The 19,318-nt window shown below is 41.2% G+C and overlaps 1 protein-coding gene across 6 annotated transcripts in view; it reads right to left on the bottom strand.

Annotated features, from left to right (window-relative positions):
* The window catches only part of LOC140846907 (anthrax toxin receptor-like), a 43,052-nt gene extending 29,394 nt beyond the window's left edge, over positions 1–13,658 (bottom strand). For 3 of the 6 annotated variants that reach the window (XM_073225113.1, XM_073225114.1, XM_073225121.1), the window contains exon 1: positions 6,134–6,615. Coding sequence is in view for 1 of the 6 variants with exons in the window: in XM_073225118.1 (XP_073081219.1) it covers positions 13,397–13,458 (62 nt within the window). In the remaining 5 variants the exon portion in view is untranslated. Of the gene's footprint in view, positions 1–6,133; positions 6,617–13,396 lie in introns of those variants that run through there. The other 3 variants (XM_073225118.1, XM_073225115.1, XM_073225116.1) reach the window with 3 other exon arrangements.
* Positions 13,659–19,318: the final 5,660 nt, after the last annotated feature.

Here is a 19,318-nt window from a genome sequence, read left to right as displayed (position 1 = left end):
CAGCATAGTGACTATAGTTAACAATATTGTATTATATATTTGAAAGTCACAAAGAAAGTAAATCTTAAAAATTCTCATCATCAAAAAAAATTGTAACTCTGTGTGGTGATAGATGTTAATTAACTTACTAAAGTAATGATTTATAGAGAGAGAGAAAGAGATACTATATCGTAAATATACATTATGTATACAGTAAAAAATATGTGCATGTATATATATCTACCCACTATATACATATATATATATATCATCATTATGTTGTACATCGGAAACTAATACAATGTTATAGGTTAACTATGTCTCAATAAAAATCTCCCAACAAAGAAAAGTTCTGGATCTTACTGCTTCACTGGTAAATGCTACCAAACATTTAAACAAAAGCTAATACCAAACCTTCTCAGATTCTTCCAAAAAAAGTAAAAAAGGAACTCTTCCTAACTCATTGTCTGAAGCCAGCACAACACTAATACCAAAGCTAGATAAAAACACCACAAAAAACTACACACCAATATCTCTTATGAACCCTGATGCAAAAGCCTCAAAAAATACTAGCATACAGAATTCAACAGTATATTTAAAGGATTATACACCATGAGCAAGTGGGATTTATTCAGGAATGCAAGGATGGCTGAACATATGAAAAGTGATCAATATAATATGCCACATTAACAAAATGAAGGAAAATAACCTCATGACCATCTCAGTTAATGTAGGAAAAAGTGTCAGTGCCTCCCTGCTTCTGACCCGCAGGTAAGGGAGGAGATACGATGAGTTATGGAAGATCTGAAAGGACCAGCCAGGGGACTCGAGACTTAACAGCGCAAGAGTGGTGCCGAGAGGGCACCCTTCATATTTACTGAGCAAATACATGTTAACAACAGTAGAATTCTTTGGGGGAAGTTAGTACACAATCATTAACTAACTCGAAACTTAATCCTCAGCAGTCTCCAGTCTCCTGGAGTGCGACGTCTTACATGTTATTGAAACAATAGCAAGGGCAATTAGGTCACAGAAACTGTTTTGGTCCTGTTTGTTCTGTTCTTGATTACATATCAGGAATTGCAGGAAAAATAATCAAGTCATATATGATTATACATTTGATTTTTATACTTGATTTCTATATTAACCCCACATCTCCCCCTTATTTTGTGATAAAATGTTTAAGTAGTAGGTAGACATAATAAAGATTACAGTTTCTAATAGAAAGCTTTTTAACACAGTTTACCTTTTCATAAAAGATAACCTATCTTTTAAATCTTGTGATGTAAAATAAAGATGGTAAGTAGAGTTTAGTGCAGTAGGAAGGCAAGTGTAGGTGGTCAGGTGCCTACAGACTAGGTATTGATCTGAGTTAGACAAGGGCAACAAAACAGCCATGGGTGCAGAAGATTTCTCTCAAAACTGGGGGGGTGAGGTTCTAAGCCTCACCTCTGTTGACCGCCAATTTCTCACCTGATGGCCCCTCTGTGACTGTGCCTGTCTTAGGCTGTTCCTCCCTTGAGGAATCTTACCCGTCTCTGGCTAACCAGCCATCTTCCAGGGCCATACAAGGAGATGTAAATTAAAGTTGGTAAGGGAGAGAGAAGCAATATTCTTTGAAAAGGTTAGCTTTTTACTTCTCTGCAGATTTATGCCCCAGGGCTCCTATGCCTAGCACTTGTCTAGAGGTATCTTTACCAGCTGGAAGGATTAAGATACACGGTAATTTTAAATATGAGGTATGAATTATAGTAAAGGGCTGTATTTAGGAAGGAAAAAGAAAAGCTTTAGAAGCAGCAAAGGAAGAAAATATGAGAAGATTGATTATTTCTGACATAACTTCTTGTAGAGTAATGTAAGCATGTACAGTTTTAACAAATTACTAATTAAATTATGTACACACCTTAACAGAACAGGAATACAGATACATAACAAAAGCAGACCTACAATTACTGGCCATATCCAATGAAACCAAGAAAACCAGTTAGGTAACCCAGGCATTTGTGAAAACTTATTAATAATATGATGAATATTGTCCAATTGATTTTGAATAGTTTGAGAAAAATCAGACAAATTACAACAACACATTCCTGGAAACTGTTCACATCCCACATTTTCTTTTAACAGCACAATTAGGGAGCAACTTGCACTTCTTCTAGCTCTTGATTGAGTTCAGATAATATAGAAGCAGTCAGATTTGTTGTCTTACTATATGCACAGGCCAGCTTACATATCTCTTTTTGCATTCCACTGACCAAGTCCAGGAACTGGCAGGATGAATGCCGCTGCAACTGCAACAGAGGTGGGACCTACAAGTTTCAAGCTGTCGTCACAATCAGACGGCAGAGCTTGGAGAAATCTTTTGTGACTATTTCCGGGATAATCCATTAGAGTAGGAAGGATGCATCCCACGCCACACATACTTTGATAATGTGAGGAGAGGGCTTAGGGTGTGGACTTGTACCACCTGCCCGACCCCTCAGGTGGGCTGGGTTGTGTCTGTTTGCTAGGGTTGTTTACAGTGAGGTCACGGGTTATGCTGAGCTACCCTTCTTTATTTGCGGAACACTCAAACATTCCAGGCCAAGTTTCTCCTGGCCTTTTGAGCTTTAACTGATCTCACTGAAAAATGACTCTAGAGCTTAATGTTTAACACAGAGTTTTGGTAGGGGGTTTCCTTGCATGTAGTTATTACAATTGCTCTGACTGCAAATATCCTGCCTTGCTTTTTCCGGAGGCCCTCACCTTATTCTGTCTAAGCTCACGGTCCCTGTCTCATTCCCCCCTCTACAGATAGAGACCCTAGCTGCTGCTAGGGAAAAGAGGCCATGACTGCTCTGGTTGCTTCATGCTGAGAGGGGGCGCAGTAAGGGGTGCAGCTAGGTCTCCATCACTGGTCAGTTGAGAGGGCCTCGGAAGATTGGCGCTTCTATTTCGGGTTCCATTTCTATTACTATTTGCAGTTTTATGGCTTCTAGGCAAGATACAACAAATCGTGTTATTAGGTTAAGTAGCAACATCTGAAGCTGGATTTTCTTTTTTGGAACAACTTGACAAGATTAAGAATGCATGGCTGAATATGAGAACTAGAAATAGTAAAACTTTAACTGAAATGATGGGAGAAAACTAAAACATCTGGAGAATCATAGCTAGATATTTTGGGGAAACTAGAATTCTGGATCTAGTCTACGTCTCAATGACTAGTATTAGGATTTAGTATAAATAAGGCTGCATTATTGAAACAATACTTTTCTCTAAAATCACCCCCATTTTTATTAGAAGTAACTAGATTAAGAAAATAATTAACACTTGGCTTGACTATTTGCATAAGTGCATCAAGAAGACCAACTGATTACATAGGATCCTTTAAATGTGCTTTGAAGGAACTTTTTATAAGGAATTTCAGATTGGACATTTAAAGGCCTCTGGAGGCTAGAAAGCCAAGCCAGACTTGCCTTCAGGTTTTGCCTGCAGTACCTGTACATTTGGGTGAATTCTTCTCTTCCCAAGGTCCCCAAGCCATCGTGAGGTTCTTGCACTTGCCAGGAAGTGACCTTCCTTACGCACCTGGTAAGGCTGCTGGGAACCCTGTAACCAAGGTACCAGGCCAGTTCTTCGATGGAGCTTTGTTGGCTCCATAAAGTCAACCTTAGTTCCTTAAAGCTGTTCATACCTGAGTTTATGCACGTGTCTCTCAGGCATGACATTCCAGTCAAAGCCTTGGTAATATAACCTGTGTTTTTAATTGATCCTCTTACAAGGAAAGCAGACTCTTAATGAACTTATGCAAATAAACATACTGCTGTAAAATATGAAAATAGTCACTGAGAGTTTTTAAATTCTGGAGGGATTAGGTAGAGAGAAAGATAAATGTTTCGATCCTGCCTATAAAGATATTGTCATTTACTAAACTGTTGTCAGTTTAAGAGAAAAAGCTTAAAACACTTTATCAGCAACATTTGAAACATAAAGCCACAAAATCATTTTCCTTAGTTTATTTAATCCTATGTAACCAATACCTGTTCTTCTGAAATCTAGTTCTTTACTAGTTTAGGAGTAATAAAACAGTTACTATAAGTGACAAAAGATTTACAAATGACAATGGTGAAAGATCTGATGAGAGCTTACTATAAGACAGTTGACATAAGAAAATTTGGATATTTCTGTAACACAAAACATTCAGTAACAAAGTTTAGCATCATTCCCTTTGACAGTGCTTTCCAGGTAAATATTTATCAGTTAAATAAGCCAAATTAGCCAACTATTTTCCCCGATGAGGAGAAAAAATTCCTCTGACATGTTCCAGGGGCCCTCTACAAAATATCAGAGTTAACTAGAGGTAAAAGCACCTTTCTGAATTTGATTTTGGGAAGTTGTCAAAAGAAACTCTCTTTGGCACTTGCTTACATAAGATTATAGGATGACATGAAGCAATACTTATCCATTTAACTAGAATGACAACAAAACACTTCAAAGGCAGACACAGAAGGGTACACAGTTGTTAGCAAAGTTTAGCTTTTAGTCCTTCTAATATTGAGATCTCATTTTCTTAAATACTCAGACAATTCATTGAGACTTTAAGCATGAGAAATTGCTTTGATAAAACAATTAGAAAACTTCCTACAATTTTTCAGCATTAACTGCAGACTAAGAGTTTAAGAAAACTTGTCCTTTTCACTGAAAACAAAATTCTAATTTGCTGTTAATGCTGAAAAATTGGATTCTACAATTTTTTTTTACATTTAGAGTTCTTCCTCTTTAAATAAACAGCTGTACTTTAGAACAATTACTTTCTTTTACCCTCAACAAAACAAATTTCCATTCCTTATACTTTCTCTTATTAAAACACACATCTTCATTTTTCTTCTCAAGAGGCGGCATGAGTAGAGCGGCGGAAATCTCCTCCTGAAACCATATATATTTTGAAAATACAGCAAATACAAAGGTGGGGGAATGACAGCCTCTTCAACAGCTGGTGTTGGCTAAACTTGGACAGCTACGTGTAAGAGAATGAAACTGGACCATTGTCTAACCCCACACACAACAGTACACTCGAAATGGATCAAAGACCTGAACGTAAGTCATGAAACCATAAAACTCTTAGAAAAAAACATAGGCAAAAATCTCTTGGACATAAACATGAGCGACTTCTTCATGAACATATCTCCCCGGGGCAAGGGAAACAAAAGTAAAAATGAACAAGTGGGACTATATCAAGCAGAAAAGCTTCTGTACAGCAAAGGACACCATCAATAGAACAAAAAGGCATCCTACAGTATGGGAGAATATATTCATAAATGACGGATCCGATAAGGGGTTGAGATCCAAATTATATACACAGTTCACGCAGCACAACAAACAAAAAGCAAATAATTCAATTAAAAACTGGGCAGAGTATCTGAACAGACACTTTTCCAAAGAAGAAATTCAGACGGTCCACAGGCACATGAAAAGATGCTCCACCTCGCTAATTATCAGGGAAATTAAAATTAAAACCACAATGAGGTATCACCTCATGCCAGTTAGGATGGTCAACATCCAAAAGACTAGGAACAACAAATGCTGGCAAGGATGCGAAGAAAAGGGAGCCCTCCTACACTGCTGGTGGGGATGTAAACTAGTTCAACCATTGTGGAAAGCAGTATGGAGGTTCCTCAAAAAACTAAAAATAGAAATACTATTTGACCCGGGAATTCCACTCCTAGGAATCTGCCCAAAGAAAACAACTTCTGAGATTCAAAAAGACATGTGCACCCCTATGTTTACTGCAGCACTATTTACAAGAGCGAGATATGGAAGCAACCCAAGTTTCCATCAGTAGATGAATGAATGAAGAAGAGGTGGTACATATACAGAATGTAATACTATCCAGCCATAAGAAACAAATCCTATCATTTGCAACAACATGCATGGAGCTGGAGGGTATGATGCTCAGTGAAATAAGCCAGGCAGAGACAGACAAGTACCGAATGATTTCCCTCATTTGTGAAGTATAACAACAAAGAAAAAATGAAGGAACAAAGCAGCAGCAGACTCACAGAAACCCCCGCCTGGCGGCCACGTCCCAGTAAACCCACCAGCCCGCACCTCAGGGGACTCCTGCGCACCACCGGCCCGCTCCTCAGGGGAACCCCGCGCCCGCGCCCCGTCCTACCTTGAACCAGCGCCTGGAGCAGGTGCAGCTGGAGCGTCAGGGGCGGGCGCCAACCGCGCCGCCAGCCTGCGCTCAACTTTGGAGTCGGCAGCCCTCCGCGCAGCCCCGCGTCCTGGCCGGGGCTCTCGGGAGCCGCGCGGGCTCCGCGGTGCAGACGCCGCTGCCGCCACAGCTCGGGGCAGCGCAGGGCGCGGGCCACACTGAGGGGCCGCCCCCGCCTGCCCCCGCCCTGGGGCCCACACGCGCTCGCGGAGCGGCCCATTAACGGGAGGCGGCGGGTCTTGAGGGACACGGTGGCGGCGGTGAGATTGTCAGCACGGAAATGCCCGTCAGACCGCCTTCAGCGGCCCCGCAGCCAGAGCGCCCGGGCCGCGGCAGCTCCCGAGGAGTCCGGCTGGAGCTGAGGAGACGCCACTTCCGACCCCCTCACCACCCGGCGCAGAGGAGAAAGTGCGGCCCCACAGGCGCCCGCTGCGGCCGCCGATTGGCCGAAGGGAGGGGCTCGTGGGCCGCCGCGCCCCGCTCCCACACCCGCGCCCGTTTTCCAACTTTGTGCTTTTTCGCACAGACCTGCGAGCCCAGGCGGCTTCCCGCACCGCCTCGCCCCCTAGGGACGTGCAGCACGCCCTGCAGGTACTGCTGCCCTTGAATGTATTGTAACCACAAATCCAAAGCCTGCAATACGCGTTAGCATTAGTAAGTACACATCTAACGATAATCACCCTAAATGTAAATGAACTGAATCCACCAACCAAAAGACACAGAGTTACAGAGTGGATAAAAAAGCAAGACCCATCTATATGCTGCCTACAAGACACTCACTTCAAACCCAAAACATACAGACCAAAAGTGAAGGGATGGAAAAAGATATTTCTGTGGGACCCCCAGAAAGTCAGCTTGACCTAACTCACTCCATTTTGCAAAGCCTAGCCTAACTAACTCCATTTTGTACTAAAAACCCCATCCTAAGCAAAATAGGAAAGAGGAAGTACCCTGCTCCTGGAAAAATAAGAGGCTAGAAATAATCAGCAATGAGCTTAAAAGTTATAATAAACTTGGGAAAGCCCCTAAACTGTTTTACTACATCTGCTAACTGTTTTGATACATCTGCTAACTGTTTTTGCTGCATCTGCTACATTCTAAAAGTATAAAAGCAAAAAGAGAACTTTGTTCAGGGTCTCAGATTGTGTCCTGTGTTCTGACGGGCTGCTGAGACCCTAGTTCGAACTAGCAATAAAGACTTGTTTTGTTTTTGCATCTCGTGACTGAGCTTGGTGACTGCAACTCCGCACAGGGACTCAAGGAAATGAGGCACATTTCATGCAAACAATAGGGAGAAAACAATCAGGTGTTCCAGTACCTGTATCAGACAAAATAGACTTCAAAACAAAGAAAGTAACAAGAGACAAAGAAGGACATAACATAATGATAAAGGAGTCAGTCCAACAAGAGGATATAACCATTATAAATATATATGCACCCAGCACAGGAGCACCTACATATGTGAAATAAATACTAACAGAATTAAAAGGGGAAATCGAATGCAATGCATTCATTTTAGGAGACTTCAACACACCACTCAAACAACAGATCAACCAGACAGAAAATAAGTAAGGACACAGAGGTACTGAATGACACCCTAGACTAAAACAGATGGATCTAACACACATCTACAGAACTCTACACCCAAAACTGCAGGATACACATTCTTCTCAAGTGCACATGGAACATTGTCAAGAATACATCGTATAGTAGGCAACAAAAAGAGCCTCAGTAAATTCAAAAAGATTGAACTTGTACCAACCACCTTCTCAGACCACAAAGGTATGAAACAAGAAATAAATTATGCAAAGAAAACGAAAAAGCCCACAAATACATGGAGGCTTAACAACATGCTCCTAAATAACCAATGAATCAATGACCAAGTAAAAACAGAGAAAAAGCAATATATGGAGACAAATGACAACAATTCAACAATGCAAAAATCTGTGGGATACAGTGAGGGCTGTGCTAAGAGGGAAGTATACTGTAATACAGTCATACCTCAGGAAAAAATAATAATCCCTTATGAACAGTCTAAACTCACAATTAATGAAACTAAAAGAGAAGAAAAATTGAGGCCCAAAGTCAGAAGAAGGAGGGACATGATAAAGATTAGAGCAGAAAAAAATAAAATCGAGAAAAATAAAACAATAGAAAGTAATCAATGAAAGCAGGAGCTAGTTCTTTGATAAAATAAAGTCCTAGCCAGACTTCTCAAGAAAAAAAGAGAGTCTACACACATACACAAAATCAGAAATGAGAAATGAAAAATCACTACAGATGCCACAGAAAAAAAATTATTAGAGAATACTATGAAAAATTATATGCTAACAAACTGCATATCCTAGAAGAAATGAACAACTTTCTAGAAAAATACACCCTAGCAAGGCTGGCCCAGGGAGAAACAGAAAATATGAACAGACCAATTACCAGCAATGAAATTGAATTTGCACTCAACACACTACCTAAGAACAAAGCTCCTGGACCACATGGTTTCACTGCTGAAGTTTATCAAACATTTAGTGAAGACCCGAATACCCACCCTGCTTAAAGTTTTCCAAAAAGTAGAAGAGGAGGGACTTACACTCATTCTATGAGGCCAGCATCACTCTAATGCTAAAACCAGGCAAAGACACCACAAAAAAAAAAAATCACAGGCCAATATCCCTGATGAATATAGATGCAAAAATACTCAACAAAATACTCCAAACCAAATTCAAAAATACATCAGAAAGATCATCCATCATGATCAAGTAGGATTTATTCCAGGGATGCAAGGATGGTACATTTGAAAACCTATCATCATCATCAAACACCACATCCACAAAAAGGACAAAAACCACATGATCATCTCCATAGATGCTGAAAAACTATTCAACAAAATTCAACATCCATTTATGATAAAAACTCTCAACAAAATGGGAATAGAGGGCAAGTACCTCAACATAATAAAGGCCATATAGGACAAACCCACAGCCAACATCATACTTAACAGAGAGAAGCTGAAAGCTTTTCCTTTAAGATAGGAAATAAGACAAGGATGCCCACTCTCCCCCCTTTTATTCAACATAGTTCTGGAGTTCCTAGCCATGGCAATCAGACAACACAAAGAAATAAAAGGTATCCAGACTGGTAAGGAAGAAGTTAAACTGTCACTGTTTGCAGATGACATGATATTGTACATAAAAATTTGTTGTGAATTTGTTTCCCACAGGGACTTCCTAGAGGCAGTTAAGCCAGAGGCAGTAGGTCCACAGAAGATGATGGAAAAGATGAAATGTCTGGGCAAAGGCTGCTAGGTGGAAGGGGTACCAGGTACCAAAACAGTGATACAGAGCCTGTGTATAAGCTCCATCCAAAAATCAGCATGTCAGAGAGTTACACAGACCCACATTCAAGTTGCATAGCACCCAGTAGAAGCTGAGAGGATACCACAGCTGTGTCTATGAAGGACACAAGATGGCAAAATGACACCTTAGAGAAAATACAGCCAATCTGAACGTCCTTATTCACCCGAACAAGATTTTGCACCTCATGCTGGATTGGCACACATCTCCAGCTTGTGCAGATCAGCAGCGATGCTGGAATCCTAGACCCAACACATTATTCTTGTTCAGTCTGATCCCAGGGATGGCTCATGATTTTAACCAAGGTCTTCCTTCCTAAGAGGGTCCCTGAAAGCTCCTATGAGATGGGTGTAGCCAGAAGGGGACAAAGGAATTAGGAGCCACAAGTGGAACCCAATTCTCATCTTCCTTGTCCCAGAGGCAGGGAAGCCTGGAGCTTCCCAGAGATAGGGGCCCTGGTAATCACACCATCAGGTACAGAGGGCTCTCTGCTCTCACTGTCGACTCTGAAGAGGAGGCAGACAGATTTGGCCTACAGATGCTTAAGCCCTCTGAGCCTCAGTTTCCTTGCTTGCAAACTACATTCAGACTTGGTATTGGGAATGATGAGGCAATATTTACAAAACATCTAGAACAATTCCTGATGCACAAAGGCATTCAGCAAATATCTCATTTCCTTCTTGCCCCTGTCAGTTCTCAGGTCACCATTCTGTCCCCCTTGCTGCATTGCCTCTTTTACAAGTATTGCTTTGAAATAGAAACTGCATCATTTCCCAGGTAGGGAAGCCTTAACTTCAATAACTTTTGCATGTGACTTTGACTTACCATCTCGGGATAAGATGTAGCAGAGTAGGTAAGAACATGACTACGGCAACCAAATCATTGGGTTGTCCGACTGGCTTTGTAACCCTAGACAAGTTTTTTGATTACCATGTGCCTGAGTTTGCTTTTCTGTAAAGATGGCATCATTATGGTACCTGCCCCATACAAACTTGGTAATGTATGTTACAGCACGGAAAACAAAGCCTATATAGGTTTGTTACGATCATCTTTCTCAGAATTGGAGGGTGGTAGAAGAGAATCAAATCACAGTGTTGGGAGCAAGGGACAACAGTAAGCAGTAAACATGCAAGGAAGCGGCACAGGGCCCAGCCCACACTTGAACTTAAGGTCGCTGTGCGTCTCCTTTATATACTGAGCTTGGCCAGCATGGGGTAGATAGTTGGAGAGGAATTAAAACACTGCAGTGTGACTCATTAAATGAGTTAATGTCAGTGGGTCTCAACATTCTCATCTATAAAATGAGTTTTTGACTGATGATTTCCAGAGTCCCTTCCTTATCTAAAAATGGCTGTGAGTCTCTGGAGAATTGCTTCATGGAAGCCACCTCAGTCAGAAATTTTAGTTCCAATGCTTGAGCCAGGGTGACCAAAGGGCAATGACTGACCCACAGATATTGCCCAGAGGCCTCTGTGGCCTATCACCACATGGGCAAAAGACTCTCAAGGGTAGATTTTTGACATTGACCCCGAATGAAATACTCATTCAGTCACAAGGGCACACTGGCATCACTGGAAAGCCCTTACCACACAAATTCAGTATTCCATTTGCAGATGCTACAACTTGTACTGTACAAAGAGTTAGTATTTCTGTAAGGATTTAACTTTGTCTTATCTTTATATGGCCTTGTGTGCTATTTGTGTCAGATGTTTAATTTTTTAAAAATATATCCTTTGTGGTTACTTCTTCCTTTTGCTTAAATGTAACAGAAGTATCTCCCTTCATGCTTGACTTATGAGAAATCTTGGGGGCTCCTCCCTTTGGTTACCTCACTCCCTGGCCAGCTCATGGCCTATCAAAAAGTTAGGTGTCAGAAACCTATTATCAGAGGAAGGAAACATGTAGTTGGGGATATGGCCCCAGACACAAGCAGTTTGCTAATGGTAACAGCTACAAATTCTTACCTACTATCCCCTAGTAGATGACAAGGATGGCAGGGCTCTGTCCTTGTACACATACGTCACTCAAGGCATATTAGCTACTTATCAAATGTATGGTAGATGGAATTGAGCTGACCTGGAACTGTTATGAAACTCAGAAAGCTCCATGTGACCCTGAGCTCTTTGAGGGTGGGCCTGGGATTGCATGTGAGTCTTTGTCAGCCTGTAATGGACCGCCATGACACCCTGCCTTCTTCGGTTGACCGTCATCCCTAGCCACATGCTTCCCCTTTAGCTTCTGTGAGGCTGTGTTCTCCTGGTTTCCTCCTACCTTTCTGGAAGGGCTTCTTAATCTCCTTTAAAATTCTTCCTAGTCTACCAGATCTCAGAAGGATAGTAGGCCTCAGAGCAGGGGTCTCCTCTGTACCTGCAGTCCCAAGTGTGTAACTCTATAGCTCTAAAGCTTCAGTATTTATTTGATATTTAGCCCTAGACTCGTATTCAATAACTTGGATGTTTTACAGAACTTAACACATTCAAAACAGAACATGTAATTGAACTACCCTCCTACGACACAAACCCGGCCCGCCCTTGGTCACCACCACACCACTGCATGTCACCATCCTCCCAACAAGCCAGTCAAACCAGAAACTCAACCATCATCTTTGATTCTTCCATTTCCCTCACTATTCATGTGTAATCCACTGACAAATCCTGTTAATATTTTCACCTAAATAATTCTTGATTTCATTTGCCTCTCTATATCTCCACTGCCAAATATACCCAGCCACGAGCGCTTCTCGACTGGGCTCCAGCAACAGCCTCCTTGGTGGTCTTCCTGCTCTCGATCTTGTCTCCCTCCCTTCAGTCCATTTTCCATGAAGAAGCCAAAGTGACCTTCAGAAACTATGTAAATTGACCATCTTGTTCCTTGCTTAAAACCTTTCATTCAGTATTTAGCACACATAACGTCGGGGGGTCACAGGGAAGGCAGTACAGCACAGAGAAGACAAGTAGGGACTCTATAGCATCTTACTATACTGATGGACAGTGACTACAACGGGGTGTGTTTTGGGGGACTTGATAATATGGGTGAATGTAATAACCACAATGTTGCTCATGAGAAACCTTTATAAGATTGTATATCAATGATACCTTAATTAAAAAATAAATAAATAAAACCTTGCATTCAGTGACTTCTCTTTGTACTTGGAATAAAATCCAAACTCCCCACCATGTCCTGGAAGACTGCATGACCTTGCCCTTGCCTATACTAAACGAATCTTTTCTTCTTGTCCCACACCCCTTGCTGCATCCTCCTCTTCTTTATTCTCACTTCAGCCGAGCTCTTTGCCTCCCTCCGCTTGGACACCTCCCCCAGCTCCTCAGACGCTCCTCTTATGCCAGGTCTCACCTGCCACTGCCTCAGGGCATCCATGACCACCCCCTTCTCCCATTATTCTCTGTCCCTGTACCTTGTCTGTTCATGGTACTTACACACGCTACACTTTCACAAATATACATTTATTTGTCTTCTTCCTTATTGCCTTTTTCTTCGGACTCTAAGCTCAAACGAGTGCCTTGTTCTCCACAAGCCCAGTACAGTGTCTGGCAGATAAAGGCATTAAATAAATACACGTGGGAAGAAAGGTAGGCGAGAAATGGAAGGAAAAACAGAACTGGGAGGAGGAGGAGGAGGAGGAGAAGGAAGGAAGAGAGAGGACAGAGTGAGAGACGGAGGAAGGTCTTTGAGATGAGCATCTTCATAAAACAGCAGGAGCTTAGAGTGAGGGAGCAAAGAGGGGAGGCGAGGAGAGAGCACCTGAAGTTTTCCTCCCTCCCTTCTGTGCTCTCTCCTGTTCATGTACTTTGTAGGTTGTCCTCGCTAGTCGTCTTGCATAGCCCTTTGAGAAAGGCGTCAAAGCTTCACTTACTGGTGAGAAGAAAGAGGCTCAGCCAAGTGAAGGGCCACCGCTCCCCACCCGCAAGATCTCATAGCTGGTTCTGCATGTGGGCGGTGGGGCGCGGCTCCTTTTCTTCCCTCCTCCACAGTGGCTTACGTCCTTCGCAGTGTCTGTGGACTGGCAATGTTTTTTTGATCAAATGCTATCTGAAGAAAACCTCGGAAGGACCACACTTGGAAGCGGACTGGACCTGCCGCACAGCTTCTGTGCGTTGCAGACCGACAGTAAGCCCGCCACCAGCCCACAGCCTGTGAGGCTGACGGTGACTGGCAGCCTCGCTAAGGGGGGCGGGCTCAGTCTCCATGGTGTGCGGCGCACAAGACTAGCAGCAGCCTGCCTGCCGGCTCCCAGCGCCTCAGATCTCAGGACAGTGAGTATTTTTATATTACCCCTGTCTTCAGATGTATTTATTAGAATTTACATTTACTGGCTACTTTTTTACATTGAGACACCTGTACCAGAAAGACAGAAATTCAACTTCACTAATCAGATTTACAAGGATTCATGTAAAGGGAAATTTGCTGAAGTCATTCAAAGGCTAGTGAATTGTAAGTTTTCCATAAATACATTTTTGGTTTTCTTAAGAAAGCCTCTAATAGTATCATTTATTTATTTGAACAGCTTTATTGAGATTATTCACATACCATAAATCCATCTATTTAAGGTACACAATTCTGTGATTTTTAAATATATTAGAAGTTGTGAAAGCATCACCCTCCACTAATTCTAGAACATTCATCACCCTCAAAAAGAAATCCTATAGTTATTAACAGTCACTTACAGCCATCCACCTCTCCCCAATCCCAGACAACCAATAATCTACTTTCTGTTTCTGTGGATTTGCCTATTCTGGACATTTCACATAAGTGGTATCATATAATATGTGGTCTTTTGTGATTGGCTTCTTCCACTTAACATGTTTTCAAGGTTCATCCATGTTGTACCAGGTGTCAGTACTTTGCTCCTTTTTTATTGGCAAATAACACTCTATTGTATGAATATTCCACATTTATTTATGCATTCATCCATTAGTGGACATGGGATGTTTCCACTTTCTGGCTACTAGAATAATGCTGCCACAAACATTTGTGTACAAGTTTTTGTATGGACATGTTTTTCTTTCTTTTAAGTAAAAACCTAGGACTGGAGTTATAGGTTATGTGATAACTCTAAATTTAACCATTTAAAGAACAACTACACTGCTTTCCAAAGTGGCTGCACCATTTTATATTCCACCACAGTGTATGACGTTCCAATTTCTCCACATCCTCAACAACACTTGTTTTTGTTTTTGTTTTCTTTTTTTAATTTTAATATCATTGATATACAATCACATGAGCAACACTGTGGTTTACTAGATTCCCCCTATTATCAAGTCCCCACCGCAAACCACATTACAGTCACTGTCCATCAGTGTAGTAAGATGCTATAGAGTCACTGCTTGTCTTCTCTGTGCTATACTGCCTTCCCCATGCTCCCCCCCTAGGTTGTGTGTGCTCATCGTAATGCCCCTTATTCCCCTTCTCCCTCCCTTCCCACCAATCCTCCTCAGTCTCTTTCCCTTTGGCAACTGTTAGTCCATTCTTCAGTTCTGTGAGTCTGCTGCTTTTTTATTCCTTCCATTTTTGCTTTGTTCTTATGCTCCACAGATGAGTGAAATCATTTGGTACTTGTCTTTCTCCACCTGGCTTATTTCACTGAGCATAACACCCTCTAGCTCCATCCATATTGTTGCAAATGGTAGGATTTGTTTTCTTCTTATGGCTGAATAATATTCCATTGTTTATATGTACCATACCTTCTTTATCTATTCATCCACTGATGGACACTTAGATTGCTTCCATTTCTTGTCTATTGTAAATAGTGCTGCAATAAACATAGGGGTGCATATGTTGTTTTGAAACAGGGCTCCTGCATTCTTAGGGTAAATTCGTAGGAGTGGAATTCCTGAGTCAAATGGTATTTCTAATTTTAGTTTTTTGAGAAACCTCCATACTGCTTTCCACAATGGTTGAACTAGTTTACATTCCCACCAGCAGTGTAGGAGGGTTCCCCTTTCTCCACATCCTCACCAGCATTTGTTGTTCCTAGTCTTTTCTATGTTAGCCATCCTAACTGGCATGAGGTGATATCTCATTGTGGTTTTAATTTGCATTTCCCTGATAATTAGCGATGTGGGGCATCTTTTCATGTGCCTGTTGGCCATCTGAATTTCTTCTTTGAAGAAGTGTCTGTTCATATCCTCTGTCCATTTTTTAATAGGGTTATTTGCTTTCTGGGTGTTGAGGTGTGTGAGTACTTTATATATTTTGGATGTTAACCCCTTGTCGGATATGTCATTTACAAACATATTCTCCCATACTGTAGGATGCCTTCTTATTCTGCTGATAGTGTCCTTTGCTGTACAGAAGCTTTTTAGCATGATATACTCTGATTTGTTCATTTCTGATTTTGTATCCCTTGCCTGAGGAGATGCTTTCAGGAAAAAGCTGCTCATGTTTATATTCAGGAGATTTTTGCCTGTCTTTTCTTTTAAGAGTTTTATGGTTTCATGACTTACATTCAGGTCTTTGATCCATTTTGAGTTTACTTTTGTGTATGGGTTTAGACGATATCCCAGTTTCATTCTCTTGCGTGCAGCTGTCCAGTTTTGCCAATACCAGTTGTTGAAGAGGCTGTCATTTCCCCATTGTATATCCACGGCTCCTGTATCATATATTAATTGACTATATATGCTTGGGTTTATATCTGTTGTTTGTCTTTTTAATTATAGTTATCCTAGAGGGTGTGAAGTGGTGTCTCATTGTGGTTTTGATTTGCATTTCCCTAATAATGATCTTGAACATTTTTATATGCTTTTTGGCTATTTGCATATGTTTTTGAGAAACTTTCGTATGTTTTATTTTTATTTGGCTCTTTTTAATGGAATTTTTTATTATTCAGTTGTAATGTATGTGTGTGTGTATATATATATATATATATATATATATATATATATATATATATATATACCCTGAATACAAGTTCTTTATCAGATATATGATTTGTAAATATTTTCTCCTATTCCATGGTTGTTTGTTTCATTTTCTCAAAGGTATCATTTACAGAAAAAAGATTTTAATTTTGCTGCAATCCAATTTATCTAATTTTTTCTTTTGTTGCTTATGCTTTTGTTGTTATATCCATGAACCATTGCCTGCCCCAATGTGATGTGCTGCCATTATTGTCTTCTAGGAGTTTACTTTGAGGTCTTATAGATAGGTCTGTGATCCTTTTAGTTATTTTGGCATGAGGTACAGGCCACTTTCATTTTTTTGCACGTGGTTGGCCAACTGTGTCAGTACCAGTAAAAAAAAAAAAACTGTTCATTCCCTACTTAATTTTCCTGATACCTTTGTTGAACATCAATTGACTATAGATGTAAGGTTTATTTCTAGACTCTCAATTCTATTCCATTGCTCTGTCTACCTTTATGCCACACTTCCTGCCACCTTGTTCTTTTCGTATATGCACATAATATACTTTGTACCACACTGTCTTGATTACTGTAGCTTTGTAGTAAGTTTAGAAATCAGGAATGGTGAGTCTTCCTACTTTGTTCTTCTTTTTCAAGATTGGTTTGGCTCTTCTGAGTCCCCTGCATGTCTATATGAGATTTTAGGATCATTTCATCAATTCCTCTGAAAATAAATTAACCACCCATTGAATACTCCTACTTGAATTATAATTCATCCGTGAGAAGTTGTGGAGTTTCCTTGGTATGAACTCATACGTGGAACAAATGGAGTGGGTCTAAGTGAAACCCACTGAAAAGTTTGTGTGAAAGGCAAGCAAAAAGGCCTTCAGCCACTGATTCTAAAAACGGTTTGGTTTTTCATGATACCTGCAGGTTGGAAACCCTCTTCTACTTCTGTTTACTATTTTATGTTGTCATTGATCAAATGCTCCAGTGTAAAGGTATTCTACCAAAACAAACAAGCCCAAAAGACAAAATGCATCCTGTGCCATCTTGTCTCCTAACATGTACTGAGCACCCACTTAATGCAGAAAGGCATGCGTGTCCTACACATTCAGAGGCTCTGGGACCCATTTGGGCCTCTCCCGTGGTCCTTCAACAGGAAACAACCTCCACATCCTTACTGCCTTACATCACATCCCCAGTCTCCCTCACTGCTGTCTCTCCCCTGCCTTACAGCCAAAGGGAGAGATTGCTTCTCAAATTGTGGTCTGTGAACCAGTGGTTGCTATGGGGACTTTTGTACAAATGCAGAATCTCAAGCCCCATCCCAGACCTACTGAATCACAATCTGCAATTTAACAAGATTGCAAATGCTTTATATATACCAGAGATTGGTAAACTATGGTTACTGGCCAAAACTGGCTTGCTCCCTGCTTTTGTAGGCCTTGGAGAACCTCACAGCTGTGCCTAGCTGTTACCCAGGGCCCTGCTGGTCACCACCTACACTTTAGGGACTCTGCTGTTGGCAACTGCTGGGCACTGAGCAGTAGAATCCCAGTCCAGTCAAATCACCTTGCTTCCCACCAGCTGTCAACTTGAGATGGCTGGACTCTTGGAGAGGAAAGAGGCCAGGCTGGGATGAAGGCATCCCCAGGGCAGAGTGAAAGTGACCATCCCACAGCTCAGGCCTGCTCAGTCACGTTGCTCTTTGTTCTAAGAATGTCTGCAGCTGAGGGCTACTGGGCAGAAAGCATGCTCACCCACTCCCGCCAACCATTCCCTCTGTCCCCAGAAAATCTCCACCTTCATAGCACCCAGGGCACTGCCTGTTCATTACGTTACTCACTCCTCTCCCACTATCGGATTGTCATCATAGTCCGCGTGTATCAGACCCATGTGGAGGGCTTACTACATACAGATGGCTGGCTCCCCATCCACCCCAGTTTCTAATTCGGTGGTCTGATTTTGGGCCCAATAATTTGCATTTCTCATAAATTCCTGGCTGATATTGCAGCTGCTGGGGCTCAGTTTGTATGATTGACTCCACATTCTTCCCGAGATCTCAACTTAAATATTGAGATCAAAGAGACATTCCCACTGACCCCACCTTAAGTGGCTCTCTCCTCATCCTTTGTGTGTGTGTGTGTGTGTGTGTGTGTGTGTGTGTGGTCTATCTCAGCCCCTTCTTGTTGACTAGAATCTGAAACAATCTAAATGTACTTTTCATGCTATTTTGAAGGGATCTCTTTACTCATGCATGATTTTGTAACATCATACACTTGTCACATGGAAAATATTGGTTCATGAAATTATTCAGACTTCCCAAATGCTGACACGTCTCATTATACGATATTTTATGATCATTTTTATTAAGTCGTATAATCAAGGATTGTAATTTAATACAAATAATTCCTACTTCTTTAGTTTCTTTTGTGAAACTAGTTTAGGTATTATTTATTTACTTATTTATTTATTCTTACTATGCATGTGTGGTGGTGAAGAATGTCAGAATCCCATGACTGCAATATCCAGTATGGTGTCACTGCCCACAGCTTGCTTCTTGCTAAGGCACCAGCAGTTTCTACATCATTACTTTTGAACCATCAGAACAATTGTCAGGACAGCGAACAAGGCCAATGACATTGTAATATTTTAATGAAAATACTTTGGCCTCATGGATCCCCTGAAAGAAACCTAGGAATTCCTAAGCATATGTAGACTATAGTTAGAGAACTGCTGGTCTTAATATTAAAAAGAACTGTCAGCATTTTATTCATATGTTACATCTTGTCCACCTCCTAAACTGGTGTAGTGTAAATATTTAATTTCCTTGGAACATCTGCTCTGTATCCAATACAAACTTTTCCCATGGATTGTCACTGTATCCTCACAACAATCCTGGCAAATTAGATCCATTCTATGGATGAGAAAGG

This window comes from Manis javanica, chromosome 16 (assembly GCF_040802235.1).
Source record: "Manis javanica isolate MJ-LG chromosome 16, MJ_LKY, whole genome shotgun sequence".
NCBI classification, from domain to species: domain Eukaryota; kingdom Metazoa; phylum Chordata; class Mammalia; order Pholidota; family Manidae; genus Manis; species Manis javanica.
This window is presented reverse-complemented; position numbering and strand designations above follow the sequence as displayed.